At 44.6% G+C, this 24,123-nt stretch overlaps 1 protein-coding gene across 1 annotated transcript; it reads right to left on the bottom strand.

The window, feature by feature from the left end:
* Window positions 1-217: 217 nt before the first annotated feature.
* Window positions 218-13,787, bottom strand: LOC122922993 (gastrula zinc finger protein XlCGF17.1-like). Its single transcript, XM_044273778.1, has 2 exons — window positions 13,742-13,787; window positions 218-2,718 (listed from the first exon to the last, which is right to left on the bottom strand). The coding sequence occupies exon 2, from the start codon at window positions 2,690-2,692 to the stop codon at window positions 1,634-1,636; it is 1,059 nt and encodes a 352-aa protein (XP_044129713.1). The 5' UTR covers window positions 2,693-2,718; window positions 13,742-13,787; the 3' UTR covers window positions 218-1,633.
* Between the last annotated feature and the right edge of the window lie 10,336 nt (window positions 13,788-24,123).

Here is a 24,123-nt window from a genome sequence, read left to right as displayed (position 1 = left end):
TTGGCGGGGAATGCCGTTGTCTGCGGACCGCATGTGGAGGAATTTATCCCCCGGTTATAGATACGGTACAGTGTCCGGGTTTTGAGCATTTTCACCCGTTTAGGCCACTTTTTTCAGTCATAAATTAGACACAAAATTTTATTTCTTTGCAAAACATTATTCTTATACAAAACATCAACATGGCTTCTCTCCCTTGTGACTTCTCTCATGTTTTACAAGATATGATTTACTTGTAAAGCATTTGCCACATTCTGAACATGAATATGGCTTATCTCCTGTGTGAATTCTTTTATGACTAAATGCTAAGATTAGCTTTGGTCTTGGTGGAGCGGTGTCCCTCCCCCAATGGCATGGAGTGTAGCACCTGTTAAACATGCATATGCATATTGTTCAATGGAGGCTGGCTCTACAGAGGTACTTTATTTTTATGTTAATCATGGCTGGACAGCCTACAGCCATCAGACATGCTTGAAGTTGTAGTTTTGCAACAGCTGGAAGGCTATAGGTTAAGCATCCCTGTTATATATCATATGAAAGTCTTGACTATTATATATTGTGCAGGGAGTGGGGCATGAGGATATCGCACCAGAAGAAGAGACTACAAAGGGGCGTCTGGTTATAAGGTGCAGTTTTGGTCTGTATTTCTTTTATTGTCTCTACTGTTGAAATACTAGCGCAGTGCCTCTGGTCTCTTGTATTTAACATGTTTATATTCCAGCAATGCATCTTGTTCTATGTGGCTATGGGTTTGGTTTTAATATACTACTTTATGTTTTTAACATCTGGTGAAATAAAGATTTTACTTTTGATATGTGGCATTATATTTTGGAGCCTCCATGTATACACAGATAACGCCCAGTGTTATTGTTTGGTTACGGAGCCCTTTCTTAGCAGAATTCTCTCAAGCGCCCAACATGTAAAGCGCTTCCCACAATCTGAACATGAATATGGCTTCTCTCCTTTGTGAATTCTCTCATGCTTAACATGACTTTTTATTTTATTTTTAACTTATAAACAATTTACCACATTCTAAACATTTGTATGGCCTTTCTTCTGTGTCAATTATCTCAAGTGTAACACAATTTGTTCTATATCTAAAACATTTTTACACTGAATAGGAATATGGCATATGTGTTATCTCTGAGTTCTCTCATAACTATCAAGATATGATTTCAAAACAATTCCCACATTTTGAACATGAATATGACTTCTCTCCAGTGTAAATTTTTTTATGGCTAACAAGACATGATTTACTTGCATAGCATTTCCCACATTATGAACATAAATACAGATTCTCTCCTTTGTGAATTCTGTGATGTCTAACAAGTTGTGATTTGCCTATAAAGCATCTTTCACATCTTGTACATAATTATGGCTTCTCTCATATATGAATTATTTGATGTGTAACAAGATCTGATTTACTTGTAAAGCATTTTCCACATTATGAACATAAATGCAGATGATTTCCTTTGTGAACTATTTGATGTGTAACTAGTTGTGATTTGCCTATAAAGCATTTCCCACATTCTGAACATGAATATGGTTTCTCTCCTGAGTGTCTTCTCTGATGTGTAACGAGATCTGATTTACTTGTAAAACATTTCCAACATTCTGAACATAAATGCAGATTATCTCATGTGTGAATTTTGTGATGTCTAACAAGCTGTGATTTGCCTGTAAAGCATCTCCCACATTCTGAACATGAATATGGCTTCTCTCCTGTGTGACTTCTCTGATGTATAACAAGATCTGATTTATTTATAAAGCATTTTCCACATTCTGGACATAGATGCAGATTATCTCCTGTGTGAATTCTGTGATGTCTAACAAGCTGTGATTTGCCTGCAAAGCATTTCCCACATTCTGAACATGAATACGGCTTCTCTCCTGTGTGACTTCTCTGATGTGTAACAAGATCTGATTTACATATAAAGCATTTCCCACATTCTAAACATAAATGCAGATTGCTTCCTGTGTGGATTCTCTGGTGTCTAACTAGTAGTGATTTGCATGCAAAGCATTTACCACATTCTGAACATGAATATGGCTTCTCTCCTGTGTGGCTTCTCTTATGCACTAAAAGCCTTGATTTACTTATAAAACATTTCCCACAATCAGAACATGAATATGGTTTCTCTCCTGTGTGAATTCTCTGATGTGTAATAAGATATGATTTACCTGTAAAGCATTTTCCACATTCTGAACATAAATGCAGATTCTTTCCTGTGTGAATTCTGTGATGTTTAACTAGTTGTGATTTGGTGGTAAAGCATTTGCCACATTCTGAACATGAATATGGCTTCTCTCCTGTGTGAACTCTGACATGATTTATAAGATCTTTATTATTAATAAATAATCTCCCACATTCTGAACATGAATATGGCTTGTCTCCTGTGTGACTTTTTTCATGTCTTAAAAGCTGTGATTTACTTATAAAGTATTTTCCACATTCTGAACATGAATAAGGCTTCTCTCCTGTGTGATTTCTTCTGTGTACAGAAAGCTCTGACCAATAACTGAACTGTTTTTCACATTTAAATATTTTACCCCCTCTCAGTCTGGTACTTGTGATAACATTCTGTGACTGGTCAGGAGAAGGATCCTCAAGGTTAGGATTATATGATGGATCTGCACTGTGAAGTCCTGGATATACATTATAGGTAGTGTGATTTTCTCGTGAAGAGCGCTGCATGATATCCTGATCTTCTTCTTTATAATCTAGTGTTAAGAAATCCGAAGGAAACGTCAGGTTATAGGGATTTTCTGAAAGCATTAAAACGAATTTTGTGATTTGCTGCTCAAATAACAAAGTTGATAAATCTATAACATTCTAATGAAGTGGATTCAGTAGGAAGGCCTCCTTCCTTTTCTTTGTATTTGCCATGAAATCTGCAGCAGAAAGTCAGAGCTGACTCTCGGACTCCTGCTGTGTTTCTGCACTTTGCATACTGTATATCTGCCTGCGGGTTTATACCAAATCAATGGAGCCAATTTGTGCATGGAAATTGTGACAAGGAGCATGTGAGGGAAGGAACAAGGGAGTCCATTTTATAGACGTAGTCATTGCATTTTAAACTAATAAAATCTTTAACAAGTACTTAGATAGGAGGGGATTGTGACAGAAATCCACGTCGTCTCCTGTGGAGGAAAGTGTATAAATTCCACAGTGGCCCCGACTCCTCTCAAGCTAATCCTTGGATCTGTGTTATCTCTAACAGACATACTAACTCAGGCTGAATGTTTTTGTCTCCACTAAACATGGCCCTTTTACTGCTTTTTGCGATAAGACGTGTGTATATATATATATATATTCACTGCTCACAGAAATATTAGGACACCTCATCACAATAGAAGGTTGATTTTGACCACAGAAAATTGGTGCCCGAACAGGGATAGGACATCTAGTAAGGCCATTCGTCTCGACAATGGAATGTCTCCCTCCAAGACAGACGACCATAACGCAGCTGCACGGAAAGAAATGTATTCTTACAAAATAACCCTCTGTCCCTCCCTGTGTGACTGCCGGGATCTGGGTGAGTCTTCCAGGTTATAATTCTCCTGTCCAAAGAACTATGATATTGATGAGATGTTGGTCCTATGTTATGCTGCTAATGTGGAGTTGAGACGGTCTCCACAGACCAGGGTTCGTCACGGGGTATTGTGTCCCATGACTGCATTTTGGTAAGTGCAGCGAGCCCTGGTTGGTTGTGTACTAACATTGTTAAAGGGGCAGACACGGGGGAAGCGTGATGACGTGAACACGTCACGTTTCACTCTCTCCTGCTGGCCTCCTCCCCTCCATGCTCCCGGCTCCGTCCGATCCAGAGCGCTGATTGAGCGCCGACCGCCCCAGCGTGCTGCCATGTTCTAGTGCCGTTAGTTGTCCTGGAGTGCCGGGGGTCCTGCAATCTATTTTCCGATCTGGCTGCTGGTTGCTGGCTCCCGTCGCTCCCTTCTGGCCTCTGGCTCCGGTCCCTGCCGCTGGTCTGCTCTTCTGTGTTCCGTGCTCCTGGGTCTTCCCCCGTCCGGATCTTCCGTCTCCCTTTTCTGCTGCCTTCTCTCCTCTGCGGTGTGGTGTGTGTCCGGATCGGCGCTCTCTGCTCAGCTGTTCACCAGCCTCCTGGTTCGCTTGCTGCTAGCTCCCTCTGCTGGTGATCGGTGGGATTTTTTCATTTTTCTTCAGCTGAAAACCGTTTGCCTGCAGTTTCCTCCTTCCTGAAGTGGCCACTTGTCATCTGGATCTTTTGTCATCCTGAGGATCCTCGCCTCCCTCGTCGGGCCACGTGAGAAACTAACTATCGTGGCTTTATTGTTACTTGATTAAGTTTTCCGGCTGCACAGAGCCGGAATTTGGTGTTCCCCCTCCCTGTGCGGTGGTGGAGAGGGAGGGATAAAGGGGTGAATAGAGGGATAAGAGTAGAAAGGAAAGGGCCAATAAAGAGAAGTAAAAAGGGAGGAATAGGAGCAGAGGGGAAAGAAGTAAAGGGGATATAAAGAAGAGTGCAAATTAAAGCAAAGAAAAAAAAGAAAAAAAGAGAGTAAAAGAGGTAAAAGGAGAGACGGGAAGGAAAAAAAAAAAAAAAAAGAAAAAAGAAGGAAAAAAGAATGGCCCCAAAACGACGGTCGATTGACTCCTCTGTAACAAAGCTGGGCTCCAAGACCCCAGAGAATAAAATCGATAAGTTCTTGAAGTCGCCCTTCCTAAATGAAAAGAACTTAGCCAAAACAAAATCCTCTGCTAATCTGAAAAAATCTGCTAAGACTCCCCAAACTGACGAATTTTCTGAGGACGGTTTAGTGGAGGTAGATCAGGAAGCAGGGGGGGAGGACCTATCTGCTCAGATGCGAACCGAATATGACCCTTCCGTTCTGGACAAAATTCTCTCGGCCGTGGAGCACAATGGCACTTTAGTGCAAGAGATGTCCATCCAATTAGGGTCTGTGCAGAGCGATATTTCTGTAATAAGAGAGAACCTGGTAAAGATCCGCGAGCGAGTCCTTAATGTGGAAAAAATAGTGGACTCTTTGCAAACCGATATTAACATGTTAAAATCTAAAACTTTGTCTCTTGCTTCAGAAAATCAAGCACTACATAATAAGCTAGAGGACTTTGAAAATAGGTCAAGGCGAAACAATGTCCGCATAATTGGTTTCCCAGAGGGAGTGGAAGGCCGACACTTAGAGGAACAACTTAAAGATGTGGTCTTGCATAACCTGGGCAGTGACTATTTTTCTTCCATGCTTCAGATAGAAAGAGCCCATCGTATCCCAGGAGGGAAACCTATCCCAGGGAGGCCGCCGCGCGCAATCTTAATGAAATTATTATCATCCATGGATAGAGATATGATACTGAAAAGAGCAAGAGAATGTACTCCTGTTGAGTACCAGGGCACTAGGTTGCTCTTTTTTCCTGATTTTGCTCGGCAGACTCAGGAAAAAAGAAGAAATTTCATAGAGATAAAGAAACGTCTGGCATCAAAGGAGATTAAATATTCCCTACAGTATCCAGCGAAACTAAGAGTGATCCATAATGGGACTTCTCTTTTTTTTGAAACACCACAGCAAGCGCTGGATTGGATGGAGCAAAGGGATATTTGAAATCGTGCATTATTATGATTGAAATGTTGGAGGGGGGATGGAGCGGGGGGGGGGGGAGATTGGCTTGAGGTTAGAGGTTCGCTGATTGGGCGGATCAATAGAGAGGGGGGATGGGGGGGAAAGGGGAGGGGGGAAAGGGAACCCACCTTGCAGGTAGGGGTGTTTTTTTTTTTTTTTTTTCCTTTGTTTGTCCCGTGTCTGTTTCCGTAGTAGTGAAGGATGGCCACTAGAATTGTAACTTGGAATGTTAGAGGGCTCGGGGAAAGGGTCAAAAGGCAAGCTATTATGGATGCATTAAAAAGATACCTTCCAGCAATTATTTGCTAGTAGAAACTCATCTTACTAAAGAAACTGTGTCCCGCTTGACAACGGGATGGTATTCTCAATCTTACCATTCCACCTTTAGCAGTTCCTCTAGGGGCGTTTCAGTTCTGATTCATAATTCTGTGGATTTTATCCTTATAGAATCTTACATAGATGATCAGGGCAGATTCATCTTTCTGCATGGTAAGCTGCATGGGCATAGTTATATTCTTGCCTTTTTCTATATACCTCCGCCTTTTTCAATGCACCCACTGACTCAGTTGATGCTTTTCTCTGAAAGGAGGCCAGAATGCCGGTTAGTCCTGATGGGGGACTTCAATGCGGTCATGGACCCCAACAGAGATAGATTCACATTAGACGTAGATCGAGGGAGGAATTTATGTAATTCACCGTTGCCACAGTTTTGCTCGGAGGTTGGAGTGGTGGATATATGGGAACATCTTGGTGGAGGAAAGAGAGTATACTCTTGTGTTAGCCGGGGTGGTAGAGCAATGTCTAGGATTGATTTAGCATTTACTAATGAGAGCAACTTGCGTAATATCCGGAAGATACGATATGGGGTAAGAACAGTCTCGGACCACTCGCCCGTACTGGTTGAGGTTTGCACTGGGGAGAACAAGGATAACAGGGGGCTAGGATTTAAGCTGAATCCATACTGGCTTACTATTATGGATAACCCTCAGTCTATTAAACTATTGATATCCTCCTTTTGGGAGGTGAACTTCCCCTCTGCTGACATCAATATAGTATGGGACGCCCTGAAAGCATATCTGAGGGGGGTGTTTATAAGTGAGATTGCTGCAGCAAAGAGAACATTTAAGAAAAAAGAGGAGGAACTGGTCAAGGCTGCTGCAGACACAACTGAACGATTTACCAGCCAACCTTCCGAGCATAACAGGGAAGAGATGCAGAAGGCCAGTCGTTCTTTGGAGAAATATATAATAGAGAAAGCAAACCATAGAGTATTCTTTAAGGGCTTAAAATATTTTTCGGAGTCCGGACGCCCTGGTAAGCTTTTAGCCAGGATAATTACACAACAAGATAAGAAAAATCAATCTATTGTCTCGATTCGTAACACAGTGGGGGAAATTATAACAGACCCAGAAGGAATTAGGGATGCTTTTTTAAAATATTTCTCTCATATATATAGCTCCTCTCTTGGCTTGTCATCCGATCTGGCGACGCAGTTCTTGGAGAGGATTCCACTTTCTACTTTAAGTGAAGCCCAAATAGAGTATCTGGAAGAGGAGTTGTCTCTTTCGGAGCTCCAGGAGGCCTTGGGGTCTATCTCGGGGAACTCGTCGCCAGGGATGGATGGCCTTCCATACGAGGTTTACCGTAAATACAGCGATGTGATTCTTCCCCAGCTACTAGAGGTTTTTTCCCAAGCAATACAGGGAGGGGGTCTACCTTGCTCTATGATGGAAGCTCTTATTGTTCTAATTCCCAAAAAGGATAAAGACCCTATAGAAATGAGTTCCTATAGACCAATTTCTTTACTAAATACTGACGCTAAGCTACTATCAAAAGTTTTGGCTAGGAGGCTTTCGCGGGTATAGTCCACCATTATCCACCCAGATCAAAACGGCTTTATGCCAAAGAGAGGCACCCATCATAATTTGCATAGGTTATTTATGAATATTCAGTCTCCGGGGTGCGGCTCCCGCTCCATCCTGTCGTTGGATGCTACTAAAGCCTTCGACAGGGTGGAGTGGATTTTTCTCTGGGAGGTGATGAAAAAAATGGGATTTGGTCCGAGATTTATGTCGATGGTGCAGTTACTATATGGCTCTCCAGCTGCCAGGATTAGGATTAATGATACGATCACTGAGAGTTTTTCCCTAGGAAGAGGCACCCGTCAAGGATGTCCTCTTTCCCCCCTCTTGTTTAACATTTATATTGAACCCTTAGCAGTTAGTATTAGGCAAGACTTGCAGGTGTCCGGCTTCGGTGTAATGGGGAAGCATGATCGTGTATCCCTCTATGCAGACGACATCTTGGTTTTTGTCCATCAAACAGAAACCACTCTTCCTCGAATAATGGATTTGGTGGGTTCTTTTTCTGCTCCGTCTGGTTTGCAGATTAATTGGGAGAAGACTGTTCTCCTCCCTATAGATGAGCTGCGAGGCGACTGGGACAACCAGCTAACAATTTCCGATTCAATAAAATACCTGGGGATTTCAGTCTCTGCCAAACCTCAGGAATACTTACAACTCAATTTGATTCCCCTTCTGAAAAAGCTGAGGGCCAAAATTAAGATATGGCAAAAAATCCTGCCCGCAAGAGCGGATAGAATCTCTCTAATAAAAATGGTAGTGCTGCCCCAGGTTCTTTATGTCCTGCGCAACTCGCCTGTATGGATCACGGACAAGTATTTTAGATTGATAGAGCGGATGCTTAATGATCTACTATGGGGGAGGAAGCGCGTGAGACTGAAGGCACTCTATTTTTCCATGCCCTATAATCAGGGAGGTCTTAACCTCCCTTATTTTAAGGGCTATTTTGTGGCCTCTCAACTTAGTTTTTTTAATGATTGGGAAAGTAGCCATTTCTGCAACAGAGTGGTGAAAGACTCAGGTTTTTCGGATTTTTTTTACCGTACTGGAGTCCGATTATTTATCAAACCCACAGACTGGGTATACACTTTTTTACAGAATGGCTATAAAGACGTGGTTAGTTATAAGGAGCTGGTGTGGAGTCAAGGCATCACTTATTTGTACGCCACTGTGGCATAAACTCAAAGCTCTTGGAGTTAGGGGATTTGGGTTGTTGCCAGTATTGGAGGACTAAGAATGTTCAGTACTTATATCAGGTGGTCAGTGGCGGACAAATCCTGTCCCTGACGGAGCTAAGGCAAAGAACAAACCTGGGTGAGGTGGCTTGGTATGCATACTTTCAATTGAGGTCAGCACTTTCTAGTACTTTGAATAGTCACCTTTTTTTTATAGATACTCCGCAATTCTTACATGATTTACTCTGTAAAAAAGCTGTCACGAGAATTAAAATATCACATTGTTATAGACACTTAATGAAAGAATTTTTTTTGGGTGTTCTTTCTCCAGGACAAAGATCCTGGTCTTCTGTACTTCTAGAGATGGGTCCCCCAGATTGGGAGAATATAGGGGAAAGTTTAAAATTCGTTTCACACAACTTTAATCACACTGTTGTACAATTCAATATTTTGCACAAAATATATGTGACACCTATGTGGTTATATAGGAGAGGACTTAGAGCCTCCTCTGACTGCCCACGCTGTGGCGATTCCGAGGCAGATCATTTACATTTGTTTTGGGACTGCCCAATGGTGAGCAGCTATTGGAGATCGGTCCAAATTAATTTGGCTCGTAAACTCAATATTGTTGTCCCTCTGTCCCCCAGGATATGGGTCCTGGGAGATTTATCAGAGGTTAATTACCAGCCTATAAAACGCCAACTATTGATCAAGGTAATGTTTTTGGCCAGGCTTCTCATTTCCAGATTATGGTTTTGCTCTTCTGCTCCAGACTGCAACCACTGGTTAAGCTTGGTTGAGAAAGTGAAAAGTTATGAGAGGATTTTGTATAAACAAAGAGGATCCTATCTAAAGTGGGGCAAATTGTGGGCAGACTGGGACAAGCCTAAATAATTAATCTGGGTTATATTTTTATTTATTATTTATTTTTTCCTGCAAGGTGGGGGGGGGGGGGCTTGGCGGGGTGGGCTGGGGATGATCCTATTAGTCCGGCCCTTTCTATATGAATCATAAATAGTAAAGGAGGTGAAGCTGCATTTGGGTACTGGAGTATCTCTAGGAATGCTGGGGGATGGCGGGACCTTCCGGCATTAAACAATGGCTAAAATTTTTAATTGAACCATAGTACCGTGCCGGTTATGGGTGGGGACCCGGGGCCCGGGATATTGGGCAGCCCGGTGACTGGGTGTGCCCTAGGACGCGGCTCTCTCTGTCAGACATGTGGCTCGACTTCAGGCAGTGATATGACACATGTTGTATGGGTACCAAGAGGTGTTTTTCTCAGCGGGACAGAGACGGTTTTAGGTAGTGCTTATGTTTACATCTTCCCTAAATGCCGGTGATCACCGAGTGATACTCGAGTTGAGTCCCTTTATATGTGAGACACTAATGTGGATATATGTGAGGTACGGTTAAGTCGGGCATTAAATTCCTAATTTAACTACATGGGGATGAGGCAGCAAAAGATGTAAGAGGTTCTTTTTCCACTGCGATAGAAGACTGCTGGACCCCCAAACTTGTTTTATGAAATGCTTGCGATCAAAGATTGCAGTAGGCCCGCTACGTACGGTTAATGTGAGCATCGGATGAATGGTTATATGGCTGTCAATCCTGTCAATTTCTTACCCATGATCGGGGGAGAGAGCGCGGGGCGCGCGCTCGCTCCCTGGTGGCCGCCCGGGCTGCGGGCCCCTGACCTTTTTCCCCTGTATAGACAACAATATGTCAAGTGGGAGGTTTTGTGTGTTTTTTTTGCCTTATTAGGCTGTGGATGACGGACGTATCCCGCTTTTCCCCCAGCAAGTGAGATCTCCATTTGTATTCTTGTTGTCTCCATAAGCATGGATACTTGTATGAAATTGTTCTTAATCATGTTGCAAATCACAAATTTACGGACTGTAGGATTTTATAATATTAGAATTGTAATATGGATATGAATTTTTGCACTATAAATTAATAAAACATATAAAAAAAAAAAAACATTGTTAAAGGGGTTGCCCCATGAAAAATATTCTACAGGTTTCAGACCAGTGGCTGGATCTGAATACTTCTGCAATTGCATGTAATTACAAAGTTAGCATAGCCACTGTATACAATGTATCTGTCTAGCCCCACCTGATGCTTGTTCTTTTTCTCATTTCTTTCTCCTGCTGAAGTGGCCTCACATGTCTCCTGAGTTATGATAGGGAGAGCATGGACATGCCCCATTGCCTGCAGCAGAAAGGACACTCCTTTTGAGCTGCCAGCTATAGATCTAGCAGAGCAACGAGTGGGAATATCTCTGGATCCATGTGAAGTACAGTGTTGGTTCTAGTGTTATTAGAAAGGGACTGGACGCAGGGGTTTACCTTTGGGTAACCGGTCTGCAAGTCTCATGGCTACGTTTTGGTAAGTGGCTCTGGGCTCCCCCGGAGAGCAGCGAGCATTATAGCCTCATATCAGAATTAACAACCCGACTGTATGAATGATACATTATTGTCAGTTTCGTAAAATATCTGTTGTTAGGGCCACATACAGCAACACAGTGCCAAGAAACCCATATGGTCGGGTCTCCTAATTTATGAAGTAAATCTCCGTTTGAATAGATATAGATTTATAGGACATTGACTGTTGTTTCATGAGAATCCCTGAATGAGAAGGTGAAAGCGAGTGATGGATAAGTCCCCGACTGATGAGGGATTCCAGTAGGTGTGACGTCTCGTATGATGAGACTGTGTCCCTTAAAGTGTAACCGTCATGTATTTTTTGTAAGGTGTAGGGGCAGTGCTACTGATCATTTTTGTAATATACTTTAATTACTCAAAGTGTACATTTTTATTAGAAACATATCTCTCGAATGGCCCAGTTTGAGCCTGAGCCCCGTCTTCTCTTCACATAACACATAGAGGACCGGCACTCGCACAATTATGTTGGTTTATGTCGTCTCCTTGACGTCACGCTTTATGGCGTCAGTTCTGGCGGGCTATTAAAATCTCCGCTATTCTCTGTGCCTTTATATACTCAAGTGTGAGTGGAAACACGTTGCAATAAATATACAAGAATTGCATTTGATCTGCCGGTCCTCTTCTCCCTCTACTTGTGAGCGGGACGCCAGCCCCGGACACGCGCACCGCACCACAGGCCGCGGACACTCACACAGTCGGTGCTGGCAGATCTCCACAGATAAACAGGAAACTGCGGGCTATTATTCTAATAGAAATTTACCATTTCACTAATTAACGTATCTTACAACCATGGTCAGGATCACTGCCCCTACACATTACACGGAGACAGTGAGTGACAATCACAACCAGCAGGAAATGTCCAGGGTTAAAAAGTACGCTGGAGACGTGGTAAAGTGTTGAAGGGTGTAGAAAGGGGCTTTATCCCGAAGACGCCATGGACTCATCACGTGGCGCATGAGTGAACGAGGCAGGGATCCCATCATAGTGGTTACTTTTAGACAACAAAGTCAGGGGCCACCCGAGATAGTGGCTATACTACGGTGTGCAGAGATAGTCGTGGGTCTACTCGTCTGGCTGCGTTTCAAAATCAGGAAAGAACAACTAAAGGATGACCTGGTGTGGAGGTTACCATACAGGCGCTTTCAGACGAGCGGGTTGCACACTCCGGACTTGCAGCGTCAGTATAAGACAACTCCGATCCTGAACTTCCAGTACTGCCAAGGTGGCATAACATTGATTTATGATGCTATGTAACCCTTACGATTCTGGAATGTATTGTACAACACTGACATAATGCAGCGTTACCCAATACATTCCAGAACTCTAAGGGTTACATAGCATCATAAATCAATGTTATGCCACCTTGGCAGTACTGGAAGTTCAGGACAGGAGCTGTCTCCAGCCTTTATAGTGTAGAAGTAATGTCATCTATAACACCCGGCATCTGATGTCACCTACCTGAGGTATAACAGCCATTACTACATGTCTCCAGCCTTTATAGTGTAGAAGTAATGTCATCTATAACATCCGGCATCTGATGTCACCTACCTGAGGTATAACAGCCATTACTACATGTCTCCAGCCTTTATAGTGTAGTAGTAATGTCATCTATAACATCCGGCATCTGATGACACCTACCTGAGGTATAACAGCCATTACTACATGTCTCCAGCCTTTATAGTGTAGAAGTAATGTCATCTATAACACCCGGCATCTGATGACACCTACCTGAGGTATAACAGTCATTACTACATGTCTCCGGTGCCTTTATAGTGTAGTAGTAATGTCATCTATAACACCCGGCATCTGATGACACCTACCTGAGGTATAACAGCCATTACTACATGTCTCCAGCCTTTATAGTGTAGTAGTAATGTCATCTATAACACCCGGCATCTGATGTCACCTACCTGAGGTATAACAGCCATTACTACATGTCTCCAGCCTTTATAGTGTAGAAGTAATGTCATCTATAACACCCGGCATCTGATGTCACCTACCTGAGGTATAACAGTCATTACTACATGTCTCCGGTGCCTTTATAGTGTAGTAGTAATGTCATCTATAACACCCGGCATCTGATGACACCTACCTGAGGTATAACAGCCATTACTACATGTCTCCAGCCTTTATAGTGTAGTAGTAATGTCATCTATAACACCCGGCATCTGATGTCACCTACCTGAGGTATAACAGCCATTACTACATGTCTCCAGCCTTTATAGTGTAGAAGTAATGTCATCTATAACACCCGGCATCTGATGACACCTACCTGAGGTATAACAGCCATTACTACATGTCTTAGCAGCTTTGTCAGTAAAAATGCATCAGCCCTGTATGTACAAATTGCCCCCATCATCATGAATTGTGGAGCCTAAGTGGTTAAACTGGGTTTTTCTCAGATCACGACCACTAGTGCAGACGGAGCCCCCAAAAACCTGATACTAAGCCAAGTGTCCAGCCTGGACCATGAGAGGATGGAGAGAAGTTCCTGGAGAGGATGTCTATGTGCAGGCACAACCCCCTCCGCTCCTGCACATAACACAGGGGTCACTGCCCGGAGTGCTCCTTTACTGCAGCTCTGAGGTGGAGCCTTACCTGAAGAAACCTCCTAATTTCCTTCCTCCATTCATTATTTCCATACCTGTGGTCACATGGACTGGAAGGTCCTCCTCCACCTCACTCTTACACGGGGGATCGCCCATCATCCGCTCTTCTTCATCCTCCACTTTAATATCAGTCACATCTTCCGCCTGATTTGTCATCTGTAACAATTCAGGACAATACAGCAGACAGGTGGGAAATCTAACAGATCCACATAAGAGACCCCCACCATCTATGACCCCTCTATGACTGCAGGACCCCCCTATATAGAGGTGTATAGGGCTCAGCTCCATCTACCTGATGGTTCCCCGGGAGCTTCTCCTCTGGACAGTCCTGGGAATACAGAGGATGGGGACATCTCTCGGGGGGATTTCTCCTTATGGATCCATCTGTAGGAAACACACAGGGACAGGAGAGATTATTACATGTGATGATGAGATGATTGGAGTAGTAGTCAGATGACCCATGACAACCCCCTCCTTACCCTGCTGATCGTCCCATAAATCCATCTTCTCTTGTTCTTCTTCCTCTTTAACCTCAGCCTTAATATCCATCAGATTTTCATCCTAAACAAGAAAAGAAATTATTCTTACTAGAAATTCCTTATTCATGAAACCTCTATGATGACACCTGAGCATGAGATGATCCTCCTCCCACCAGACAGGGACGAGAAGTTTCTAAGGTTCCTACTCCATGTTCTCCTCAGCGTCTTCTGAACCTGTATTTCTGTGTTTTTATTTATCATTAATTATTTTGCTTAGTAAGTTACATGGTGCTTTTGTGGAGCAATTACTGGTAATACTAATTTGGCTTTTCTCCTTTCCCCTCCACTACGGCACCTGACCATGGGATCTACCAGATCACAGGACATGGATAGACTACAGCCCGGAGGACTTTCTAACCAAATGCTGAAATTTCTTTCAATGAATATCCGCTCTACAATGTTTCACACGAGTGTGAGGAAGAACCCAAGCTGCTGCCCTACAAATGTGTCGAATGGAGGCAGTGCCCCTCTGCCCAGGTAGTGGATGAAGCTCTAGTCGGTGGGGCTTTCAGTTCCCAGGCGGCTCCTTGTCCATGGTTCTGTAGGATTCACAAGTAGCCATTCTACTCCACCTAGTAATGGAGATCTTGGAAGCTTTCATCCTCTTCCTATTAACTTGACATTAGATGAAAAGACTATTAGACGTCCTCCAAGATTCTGTAGCCTCCAGGTGCTGAAGAAGTTATCTCCTAACATCCAAATTTACAGAATGTTTTAGGTTTCGAGTTATGAAAATCTGGTCATATTTCAGAACATTTTGTCAGAAAAGGTTCATGAAATGAAGAGCTTGAGTTTGTTTTAAGGAATTTTCCAGTTTCATGTAATTGATGACTTATGCTCAGGATAAGTCATGAAATATTTGTCTATCAGCACCCCGATGATCAGATTTTTGAAAGGGCTGCAGCGCTCTTCGTTGTTTACCTGCACGCCATTTTGGCTGTAGTCGCAGTGCAGTGTATTCTAGCTGTAAGTCCCCTGAACGACACCGATTCACCACTACTATGTAGACGGCGGGCAGGTAAACGATGAAGAGATGAAAATGCTGCAGCCCCTTCAAACAGCTAATCGTAAGGGGTGCCAGGAGTCTAAACCTCAAGCAATCTGAAACGATCACCTATCCTGAGGACAAGTCATGAATCCAGAATACCCTGACTCAAATCACCACAAAACAGTCTTAAGGGTTACACACATTAACCCTTAACGGAGATGGAGCAAAGTGAAAACATGGTGCCCACTTGCGAGTGCAGTGGGCGTCATGGCCTGCGGGTCTCCGCTGTTCACGCGGCTAATGACCACGAACGGCAATAATGCCGATCGCGGTCATTAAAGCATTTAGATGCAGTGCTCAAGTGAGATCACGGCAGTGCTTTTTACCGGCATCCTCTGCAGCCAATAAGGATGCTGGCAATTGATTTCAATGCACTGGGTCTCGCTGAAGAGACCCAAGGCATGGAAGCTGCAATTCTTATTTTTGCCAGCAGGTGGCAGGTCAACATAAGAAATGAGCAATTGTGAACAATTAAGGGATCTAAAAAATCCATGATTTTTCAGAACTAAAAATACGAGTTTTTAAATCCTAAAAAAAAAAAAAAAAGTTGAAAAAAAAAACTGTTCTGAAAATGCCCATACTATTAAAATATAAAAATATTTTTACAATACAACGAATTGCGTAACGGAAAAAAAGTTGCAATTTTTTTTCATCGCTTCTCTTACCCACAAAATGTAATAAAATGTGATCAAAAAGTCACTCACTGCAAAATGGTATCAATAAAAACTACAGATTGTCCCGCAAAAAATGACCCCCACAGCTCAGTAGATATAACTATAATGGGGGTCAGAATATGGTAATGTAAAAAATAAAAGAAAATGTTCTCAAAGTTTAAATGTATTTTTACACTAGACATAAAACCTCTCTCCGACTCAGAGAATGAAGGGCACGGGTCAGTTTGGCTGAAAACGGAATTCTGTGGGAACAAATCCATTAAAACGCTGGAGGAATTGCATATTTTTTTCCCAATCCCACCCCATTTGGAATTTTTTCCCCGCTTCCCACTACACTGTATGCCATATTAAATGATGGCATAAGAAAGGACAACTTGTCCCACCTGCGAAAACTAGCAGACCGCACGACCGACCTGGAAAATCGTATGGGCGATGTGGAGGAGTCTAGCCATCCTCTTAAACGTGATGATGCCGATTGCACCAGACGTATGGACATGCTAGCAGCTAAACAGGACGATTTAGAGAATCGGTCATGCCGAAACAATGTGCGTCTAGTGGGCGTACCGGAAAAAGTAGAAGGTACTAACCCCATAGAGTTCTTTGAATACTGGCTGTAAAATTTGTTTGGGTCAACCACTCTGACGCCTATGTTTGTTGTGGAACGCGCCCACAGGGTGCCTACCCGCCCACTGCCACCGGGTGCACCCCCTAGAACGGTGATTATGAAGATCCTCCATTACAGAGACATTATTCTCCGGAGGGCCAGAGAGCTGCCCGACCTATCTATTAATGGCCAGAGTGTCACTGTTCCCTGATTATTCCATTGAAGTCCAGAAACGGAGAGCGAAGTTCCTCAATGATCTGAGGGCCCTCAACGTCAGCTATTCAATGATCTTCCCTGCAAAAGTTTGTGTGGCGGCGATGGGATCCACTATGTTTTTTGAGGATTCTAAAGAAGCCATGAAATGGTTGGACAGGCGCGAACAGCAGCTGCGAGAAGATAGAAGACGGGATGATTCGTGACTGCTGCCTGCGGTAGTGCGCACGTAACGTAGTTAAGGTGCAGGGGGTTCACTCCTCTTATGTCTGTGTGTTAATCTCTTTTTGAATATATATTTACTTGCTGTTATGTTCAGTCTATGGATCCCGATATGCTACTTTGTGAGCGGTCTATAGATTTCCTTTTATATTTGGGCAGCAGTAGTCAATAGGGATCTAGTGATGCAGGAGAGCTGTCTGGGTGAGCCTCCTATACCGCTATCTCTGAGGGTAGGAATCTACCTTTATTAAGAGTTCTAGAGTTCTTACTTACTGAATTGCTTTTCACTTTGTCGCCGATTTAACTCGCCGCTCCTTGCCGACCCCGCCGGCAGGTGCTTGCTGCTCCCGTGGTACGGACTATTCTGTCCAAGCGGGAACCTGCCGGAGAAGTCGGTACGCACGTTGCTAATGTTCCTGGTTCGTTGGGGGGGGAAATTGGTTACTAGACTGTGATTATGAGCTGTCCAGGTGGGGTCCATCATGTGGGCATCCTTAGTCGCTATGTTCGGGGTCTCAATCGTATCTTGGTGACTAATATCACACAACTGCTATGGCTAACGCGATACATTTTCTTAGTTGGAATGTAAGAGGGATCAAGGATGCGACTAAGAGACGTGCAGTACTGGTTGCATTAGGTCCCACGGATCGCCCATTTGCTGCTTGCAGGAGACGCACCTGCTTAAAGAACAGCTTAGTCTACTCACACCTAATTGGGCTAGATACTGCTTCCATGCGACTTACTCCTTCTATGCGAGAGGTGTCCGTATTCTTATCCATAAAAATATGGCGTTTGAATGCCTCCGACAAACATTAGATGAGGATGGACGTTTTGTCTGTCTGTATGGTAAACTTACCACCGCCCCTGTGTCATAATAGGAGTGCATATCCCTCCTCCTTATTCGCCGTGCACAATCCGGAAGGTTCTCTCCTTCTAGGTGATAATGTTAGGCGATTTTAATAATGTGACCACACCAGCTTTAGATAGGGTAGATAGGACGGGTGCCGCGGTTGCGGGTGCAGTCACCCCGTTGGGGTGCCTTCTAAGGGAAGCGGCCTTAGTAGACTTTGAGACTACGAAACCCCACAGTCCGAAAATACTCCTGTTACTCCGAGACACACGGTACCTTATCCCGGATTGATTTAATCCTAGCGAATGACACAATGGGTCACTTTATCCGTGACATAAAATACCTGCCGAGGAAACTCTCAGATCCCAACCCAGTGTTAGCCATAGTTGACTTTTTACCGCCCCACTCTTGTGGGGGCCGGTTATAGCACTTTAACCCGTACTGGTTGCAGGTCCTAGCGGATGTGACGGACATAGGTGAACAGCTGAAGGCATTCTTTGCACATAACTTACACACGGTATCCAGACTAGTTGTCTGGGATGCCACGAAGGCCTTCCTCAGAGGCATTCTGATAGCGGCGGTATACAAGATGAAAAACGAAACAAGAGCTCGGACGCAGAAACTACGTTTAGAGGTTGAGCTGACTGAAGTGAATTACATAGAACGAGCCACAGCTGAGTGCCGGCAAAAATGGGAGGAAGCTCAACGCAGATTAAATGAGAGTGTCACGAGGGTGTCAAGAGCCACGTCTGACTCAGTTATACCCGGGGTCAGGAAGTCGCAGCGGGTGGCTGCGCGCTCTATGTCTAAAGATCACGTTGTTTCTTAGTGATTGTTTTCTGTGTTTGCCTTGCTATCCTTTTTGTCTCACTCAGGGATCCGTAGCTTCTCCTCCTCAGCTGTTTCTTGTCTGCCACTCCCAACCTCCTTATATTCTCCTCTCACACTTCTCTAGTTGCCAGTTATAGAGCTTCCTGCCTGGACATCTATACTGACCCACTGGAGCTGTGTGAATCCTGGTTGTTGTTCCAGAGTGCTACCCTCCGGATCCCTGTTGGGCTTTTTGTTGTCTCCTGTTGTCGCCCACCTGGGATTATATGTTAAGTCTGTATTGTCTGTCCTCCCCTTGGTGTTTTCCTTTAAAGCTAGTGGTGCGGACTAGTGTTCCCACCGCCCTGTTCACTATCTAGGGCTCATCTTAGGGAAAGCCAGGGTTTTAGGCACGTGATCGGCGTACGGGTGAGGAACCCGTCTAGGGACGTCAGGGCAGCCAGGTGCCAGCCGCAAGGTGAGTCAGGGGTCACCACCTTCCCTCTCACTTGGGCAGGGCCTTCCTCTTTCCCTCCCTCTGTGTCACGTATGTGATAGTCACGCTGATCGTGATATTATAACTGGCCCTTATTTTTTGAGGGGAAAAAAAATATATATATATATAAAAAAATTTTTTTTTTCTCTCTACTTAGAATCCAATATGGATCCTATTGCTGCTTTGGCAAAACAGCTTCAAGGCCTGTCTTTGGAGGTGGCAGGATTGAAGGCGTCTGTCCTCCAACAACAGCAGCAAATGCAGCAGACCGCAAGCCCAGCGGTTGCTATGGGTAACCAGGTTGTTACAGAACCCAAGGTTGTTCTTCCTGACAGATTTTCTGGGGGAAGGGACAAATTTGTGACGTTCCGTGAGGCCTGCAAATTATATTTTAAGCTGTGCCCTTACTCCTCAGGTAATGAAGAACAGCGGGTGGGGATTGTTATTTCCCTGCTTCAGGGGGACCCGCAATCCTGGGCGTTCTCGTTACCCCCTGGTTCCCAGGCTCTCCGGTCAGTGGAGGGATTTTTTGGGGCTTTGGGTCTCATATATGATGACCCTGACCGAGTCGCCCTGGCTGAGTCGAAGTTACGGAGACTCCTACAGGGAGATCGGCCAGCAGAGGAATATTGCTCAGAGTTCCGTAGGTGGGCTACGGATACTCAGTGGAACGACCCGGCTCTCAGGAGTCAGTTCTGCTCTGGGTTATCTGAAAGGGTTAAGGATGCGCTGGCGCTGTATGAGACCCCCCTTTCCCTTGATGCTGTTATGTCCCTCTCTATCAGAATAGATAGACGTCTTAGGGAGAGATCGAAAATTCCTGAGCAATCGGTAACCTCTCCCAAGCAGCAGTTAGTCTGTACTGACTTAGATGAGCCTATGCAGCTAGGAGGAACCACTCGTCAGGTCCGTCCTCCTGAGGTTCGCCGTAGGTGGGGGGCTTGTTTTTTCTGTGGGGGGAGGGGTCATTTCATTAATGTCTGTCCCTCCTTTCTCAAAAACAAAAGACCGTTGGAAAACTACTAACCCCAGGCTGTGCGGAGGATGTCAGCCGGGGGGTATACGTTTCCTCCATACGAACATCTCAATTTGTGTTGCCAGCGGTTATTGTTTTTGGTGATAAGACGGAGTCTATTTCTTTTTTTCTAGACAGTGGAGCAGGGGTAAATTTGATAGATGCCCATTTTGCCCGCACTATGGGTTTGTCTCTCTGTACGCTGCAGAGACCTATTCCCATATTCGCTATTGATTCTGCTCCTCTGTCTCAGAGAAACCTCACTCACATTGTCCATAACTTACACCTTCGGGTAGGGGACCACCATAATGAGTGTCTTTCATGTTACGTTCTGGAGGGCCTTCCCTCTCCTGTGGTATTGGGTCTTCCCTGGTTGGTAGCGCACAATCCAGTGGTGGATTGGCAGGCCAGGGAGATATTGGAGTGGAGTGAGCATTGCAGAGAGAATTGCTTAAATAACAATTGCTTAATCGCCTCCATAGCTTCCCTACCTACATTTATTTCGGACTTTGAGGACGTTTTTTCTGAAAAGGGTTGTCAGAAGCTACCACCTCATCGTCCTTATGATTGCCCGGTTAACCTGATTCCCGGTGCAAAATTACCCAAGTCCAGGTTGTATAATCTTTCGGGTCCCGAGAGACAAGCCATGAAAGATTATATCTCCGAGAGCTTGGCTAAGGGACACATTAGACCCTCTTCTTCACCCGTGGCTGCAGGGTTTTTCTTTGTTAAAAAGAAAGATGGGGGCCTGCGTCCTTGCCTAGATTTCCGTGAGCTAAATCGGATAACCATCCGAGACCCATACCCTCTTCCTCTCATTCCTGACCTTTTTAAATCAGATTGCGGGTGCTAGGTGGTTCTCCAAACTTGATCTTAGGGGGGCCTACAATCTGATTCGTATCAAGGAAGGGGATGAGTGGAAGACAGCTTTTAACACCCCTGAGGGGCATTATGAAAATTTAGTCATGCCTTTCGGTCTGACCAATGCCCCTGCCGTCTTCCAACATTTTGTTAATGATATTTTTAGTCATCTCATCGGCAGGTTTGTAGTCATATACCTAGATGATATCTTAATTTATTCGGCTGATCTGAAAACACATGAAGTACATGTCAGGCAAGTACTGCAGGTCCTACGGACGAATAAATTATATGCGAAAATTGAAAAATGTGTCTTCGCCGTTCAGGAAATACAGTTCCTGGGATATCTATTATACGCTTCAGGTTTCCGTATGGATCCTAGGAAGGTCCAGGCAATTTTAGATTGGGATCTTCCTGAGAACCTTAAAGCTCTACAACGGTTTTTGGGTTTCGCAAATTTCTATAGAAAGTTCATTAAAAATTATTCAGTGATCGTTAAACCGCTTACTGACATGACTAGGAAGGGGACTGATTTTTCTAAATGGTCTGACGCCGCTAAAATTGCATTTTCCTCTCTAAAAGAGAGATTTACCTCGGCACCTGTACTAGTCCAACCTGATGTCTCCCAGCCTTTTATTGTTGAAGTAGATGCGTCAGAGGTGGGAGTGGGGGCTGTATTGTCTCAGGGTCCGTCTCCTGGCAAATGGCGTCCTTGCGCTTTCTTTTCCAAAAAGTTATCTACAGCAGAAAAGAACTATGATATTGGAAATAGGGAACTGTTGGCGATTAAACTGGCGTTTGAAGAGTGGCGTCACTTCTTAGAGGGAGCAATCCACCCCGTCACAGTGATTACGGATCACAAAAACCTTCTGTACCTAGAATCGGCTAAGCGTCTCACCCCTAGACAAGCTAGGTGGTCGCTATTCTTTACCAGATTTAACTTTGTAATCACCTATCGTCCAGGGGCAAAAAATACCAAGGCAGACGCATTATCTCATAGTTTCCCTGGAGGGGGTAATGTTAGTGATCCGGTACCTATTTTACAAAGAGGAGTGGTTGTCTCTGCTGTACACTCTGTTCTAGAGGGAAAGGTGTTAGAGGCCCAGGGGGACGCCCCGGCCTCTTGCCCCTCAGAGAAATTGTTTGTACCGTTAAACCTGCGTCTTGAACTATTAAAGGAACATCATAATTCGGCACTTGCTGGGCACCCGGGTAGTAAAGCAACCTTGGAGCTATTGTCTCGTCGTTTTTGGTGGCCAAGGTTGCGTGAGGATGTAATGGATTTCGTGTCTACTTGTTCTACTTGTGCACGCGCGAAAGTCTCTCATACACGTCCAGCAGGGTCTTTATTGCCACTTTTCATCCCCAATAGGCCATGGACACATCTATCTATGGATTTTATCACTGACTTACCTTTGTCTGCGGGTAAAACAGTTATCTTGGTAGTAGTAGACAGGTTTAGCAAAATGGTACACTTTATTGCGCTACCCGCACTTCCTAATGCTAAGACTCTTGCTCAGGTGTTCATCAGTGAAATCGTGAAGCTTCACGGGGTCCCTTCCGATGTGGTTTCGGATCGGGGAACCCAGTTTATTTCTAAGTTTTGGAAAGCTTTTTGTTCCCGTTTGGGGGTACACTTGTCCTTTTCCTCAGCTTTCCATCCTCAGTCGAATGGACAGACTGAGCGTACCAACCAAAACCTAGAAACATATTTAAGGCGTTTTGTGTCTGAAAACCAAGAGGTGTGGTCATCATATTTACCGTTAGCCGAGTTTGCCATAAATAATCGCTGTCAGGAATCCACTGGCAAGTCACCATTTCTTGGTGCATACAGTTTTCATCCCCAATTTTGTACTTTCAAAGAGGGGGGGTCTTCTGGGGTTCCCGAAGAGGAACGGTTTTCTTCATCTCTTTCATCGGTATGGCAGAAGGTGCAAGCTAACTTGAAAAATATGAGTGGTAAATATAAATGCATGGCCGATAAGAAACGGTCGCCAGGTCCGGACCTAGGAGTGAATGACTATGTGTGGTTGTCTACTAGGAATATTAAGTTGAAGGTTCCCTCTTGGAAACTGGGTCCTAGGTTCATTGGTCCTTATAAAATAGTAGCCGTCATTAACCCTGTGGCTTTTCGCGTGGAGCTACCTCAGACTTTTAAGATCCATAACGTCTTCCATAAGTCATTACTCAAGAAGTATGTTCCACCTCTAGAACCATCACCGCTGCCACCTCCTCCTGTTATTGTGGATGGTAATCTGGAGTTTCAAATATCCAGAATTGTTGATTCTCGTCGGGTCCGCCGCTCTCTTCAGTATCTGGTGCATTGGAGGGGTTACGGTCCCGAGGAAAGAATGTGGGTTCCAGCGTCAGAGGTAAACGCCAACAGGTTAATTCAGGCTTTCCATGCCTCTCATCCTGAGAGACCTGGTCCTGAGGCCCCTCGTGAAAGGGGGGGTACTGTCACGAGGGTGTCAAGAGCCACGTCTGACTCCGTTATACCCGGGGTCAGGAAGTCGCAGCGGGTGGCTGCGCGCTCTATGTCTAAAGATCACGTTGTTTCTTAGTGATTGTTTTCTGTGTTTGCCTTGCAATCCTTTTTGTCTCACTCGGGGATCCGTAGCTTCTCCTCCTCAGCTGTTTCTTGTCTGCCACTCCCAACCTCCTTATATTCTACTCTCACACTTCTCTAGTTGCCAGTTATAGAGCTTCCTGCCTGGACATCTATACTGACCCACTGGAGCTGTGAATCCTGGTTGTTGTTCCAGAGTGCTTCCCTCCGGATCCCTGTTGGGCTTTTTGTTGTCTCCTGTTGTCGCCCACCTGGGATTATATGTTTAGTCGGTATTGTCTGTCCTCCCCTTGGTGTTTTCCTTTAGAGCTAGTGGTGCGGACTAGTGTTCCCACCGCCCTGTTCACTATCTAGGGCTCATCTTAGGGAAAGCCAGGGTTTTAGGCACATGATCGGCGTACGGGTGAGGAACCCGTCTAGGGACGTCAGGGCAGCCAGGTGCCAGCCGCAAGGTGAGTCAGGGGTCACCACCTTCCCTTTCACTTGGGCAGGGCCTTCCTCTTTCCCTCCCTCTGTGTC

This window comes from Bufo gargarizans, unplaced genomic scaffold (assembly GCF_014858855.1).
Source record: "Bufo gargarizans isolate SCDJY-AF-19 unplaced genomic scaffold, ASM1485885v1 original_scaffold_1134_pilon, whole genome shotgun sequence".
Lineage (NCBI taxonomy): Eukaryota > Metazoa > Chordata > Amphibia > Anura > Bufonidae > Bufo > Bufo gargarizans.
Note: the sequence above shows the minus strand (reverse complement) of the source record. Positions and strands in the feature narration are given on the sequence as shown.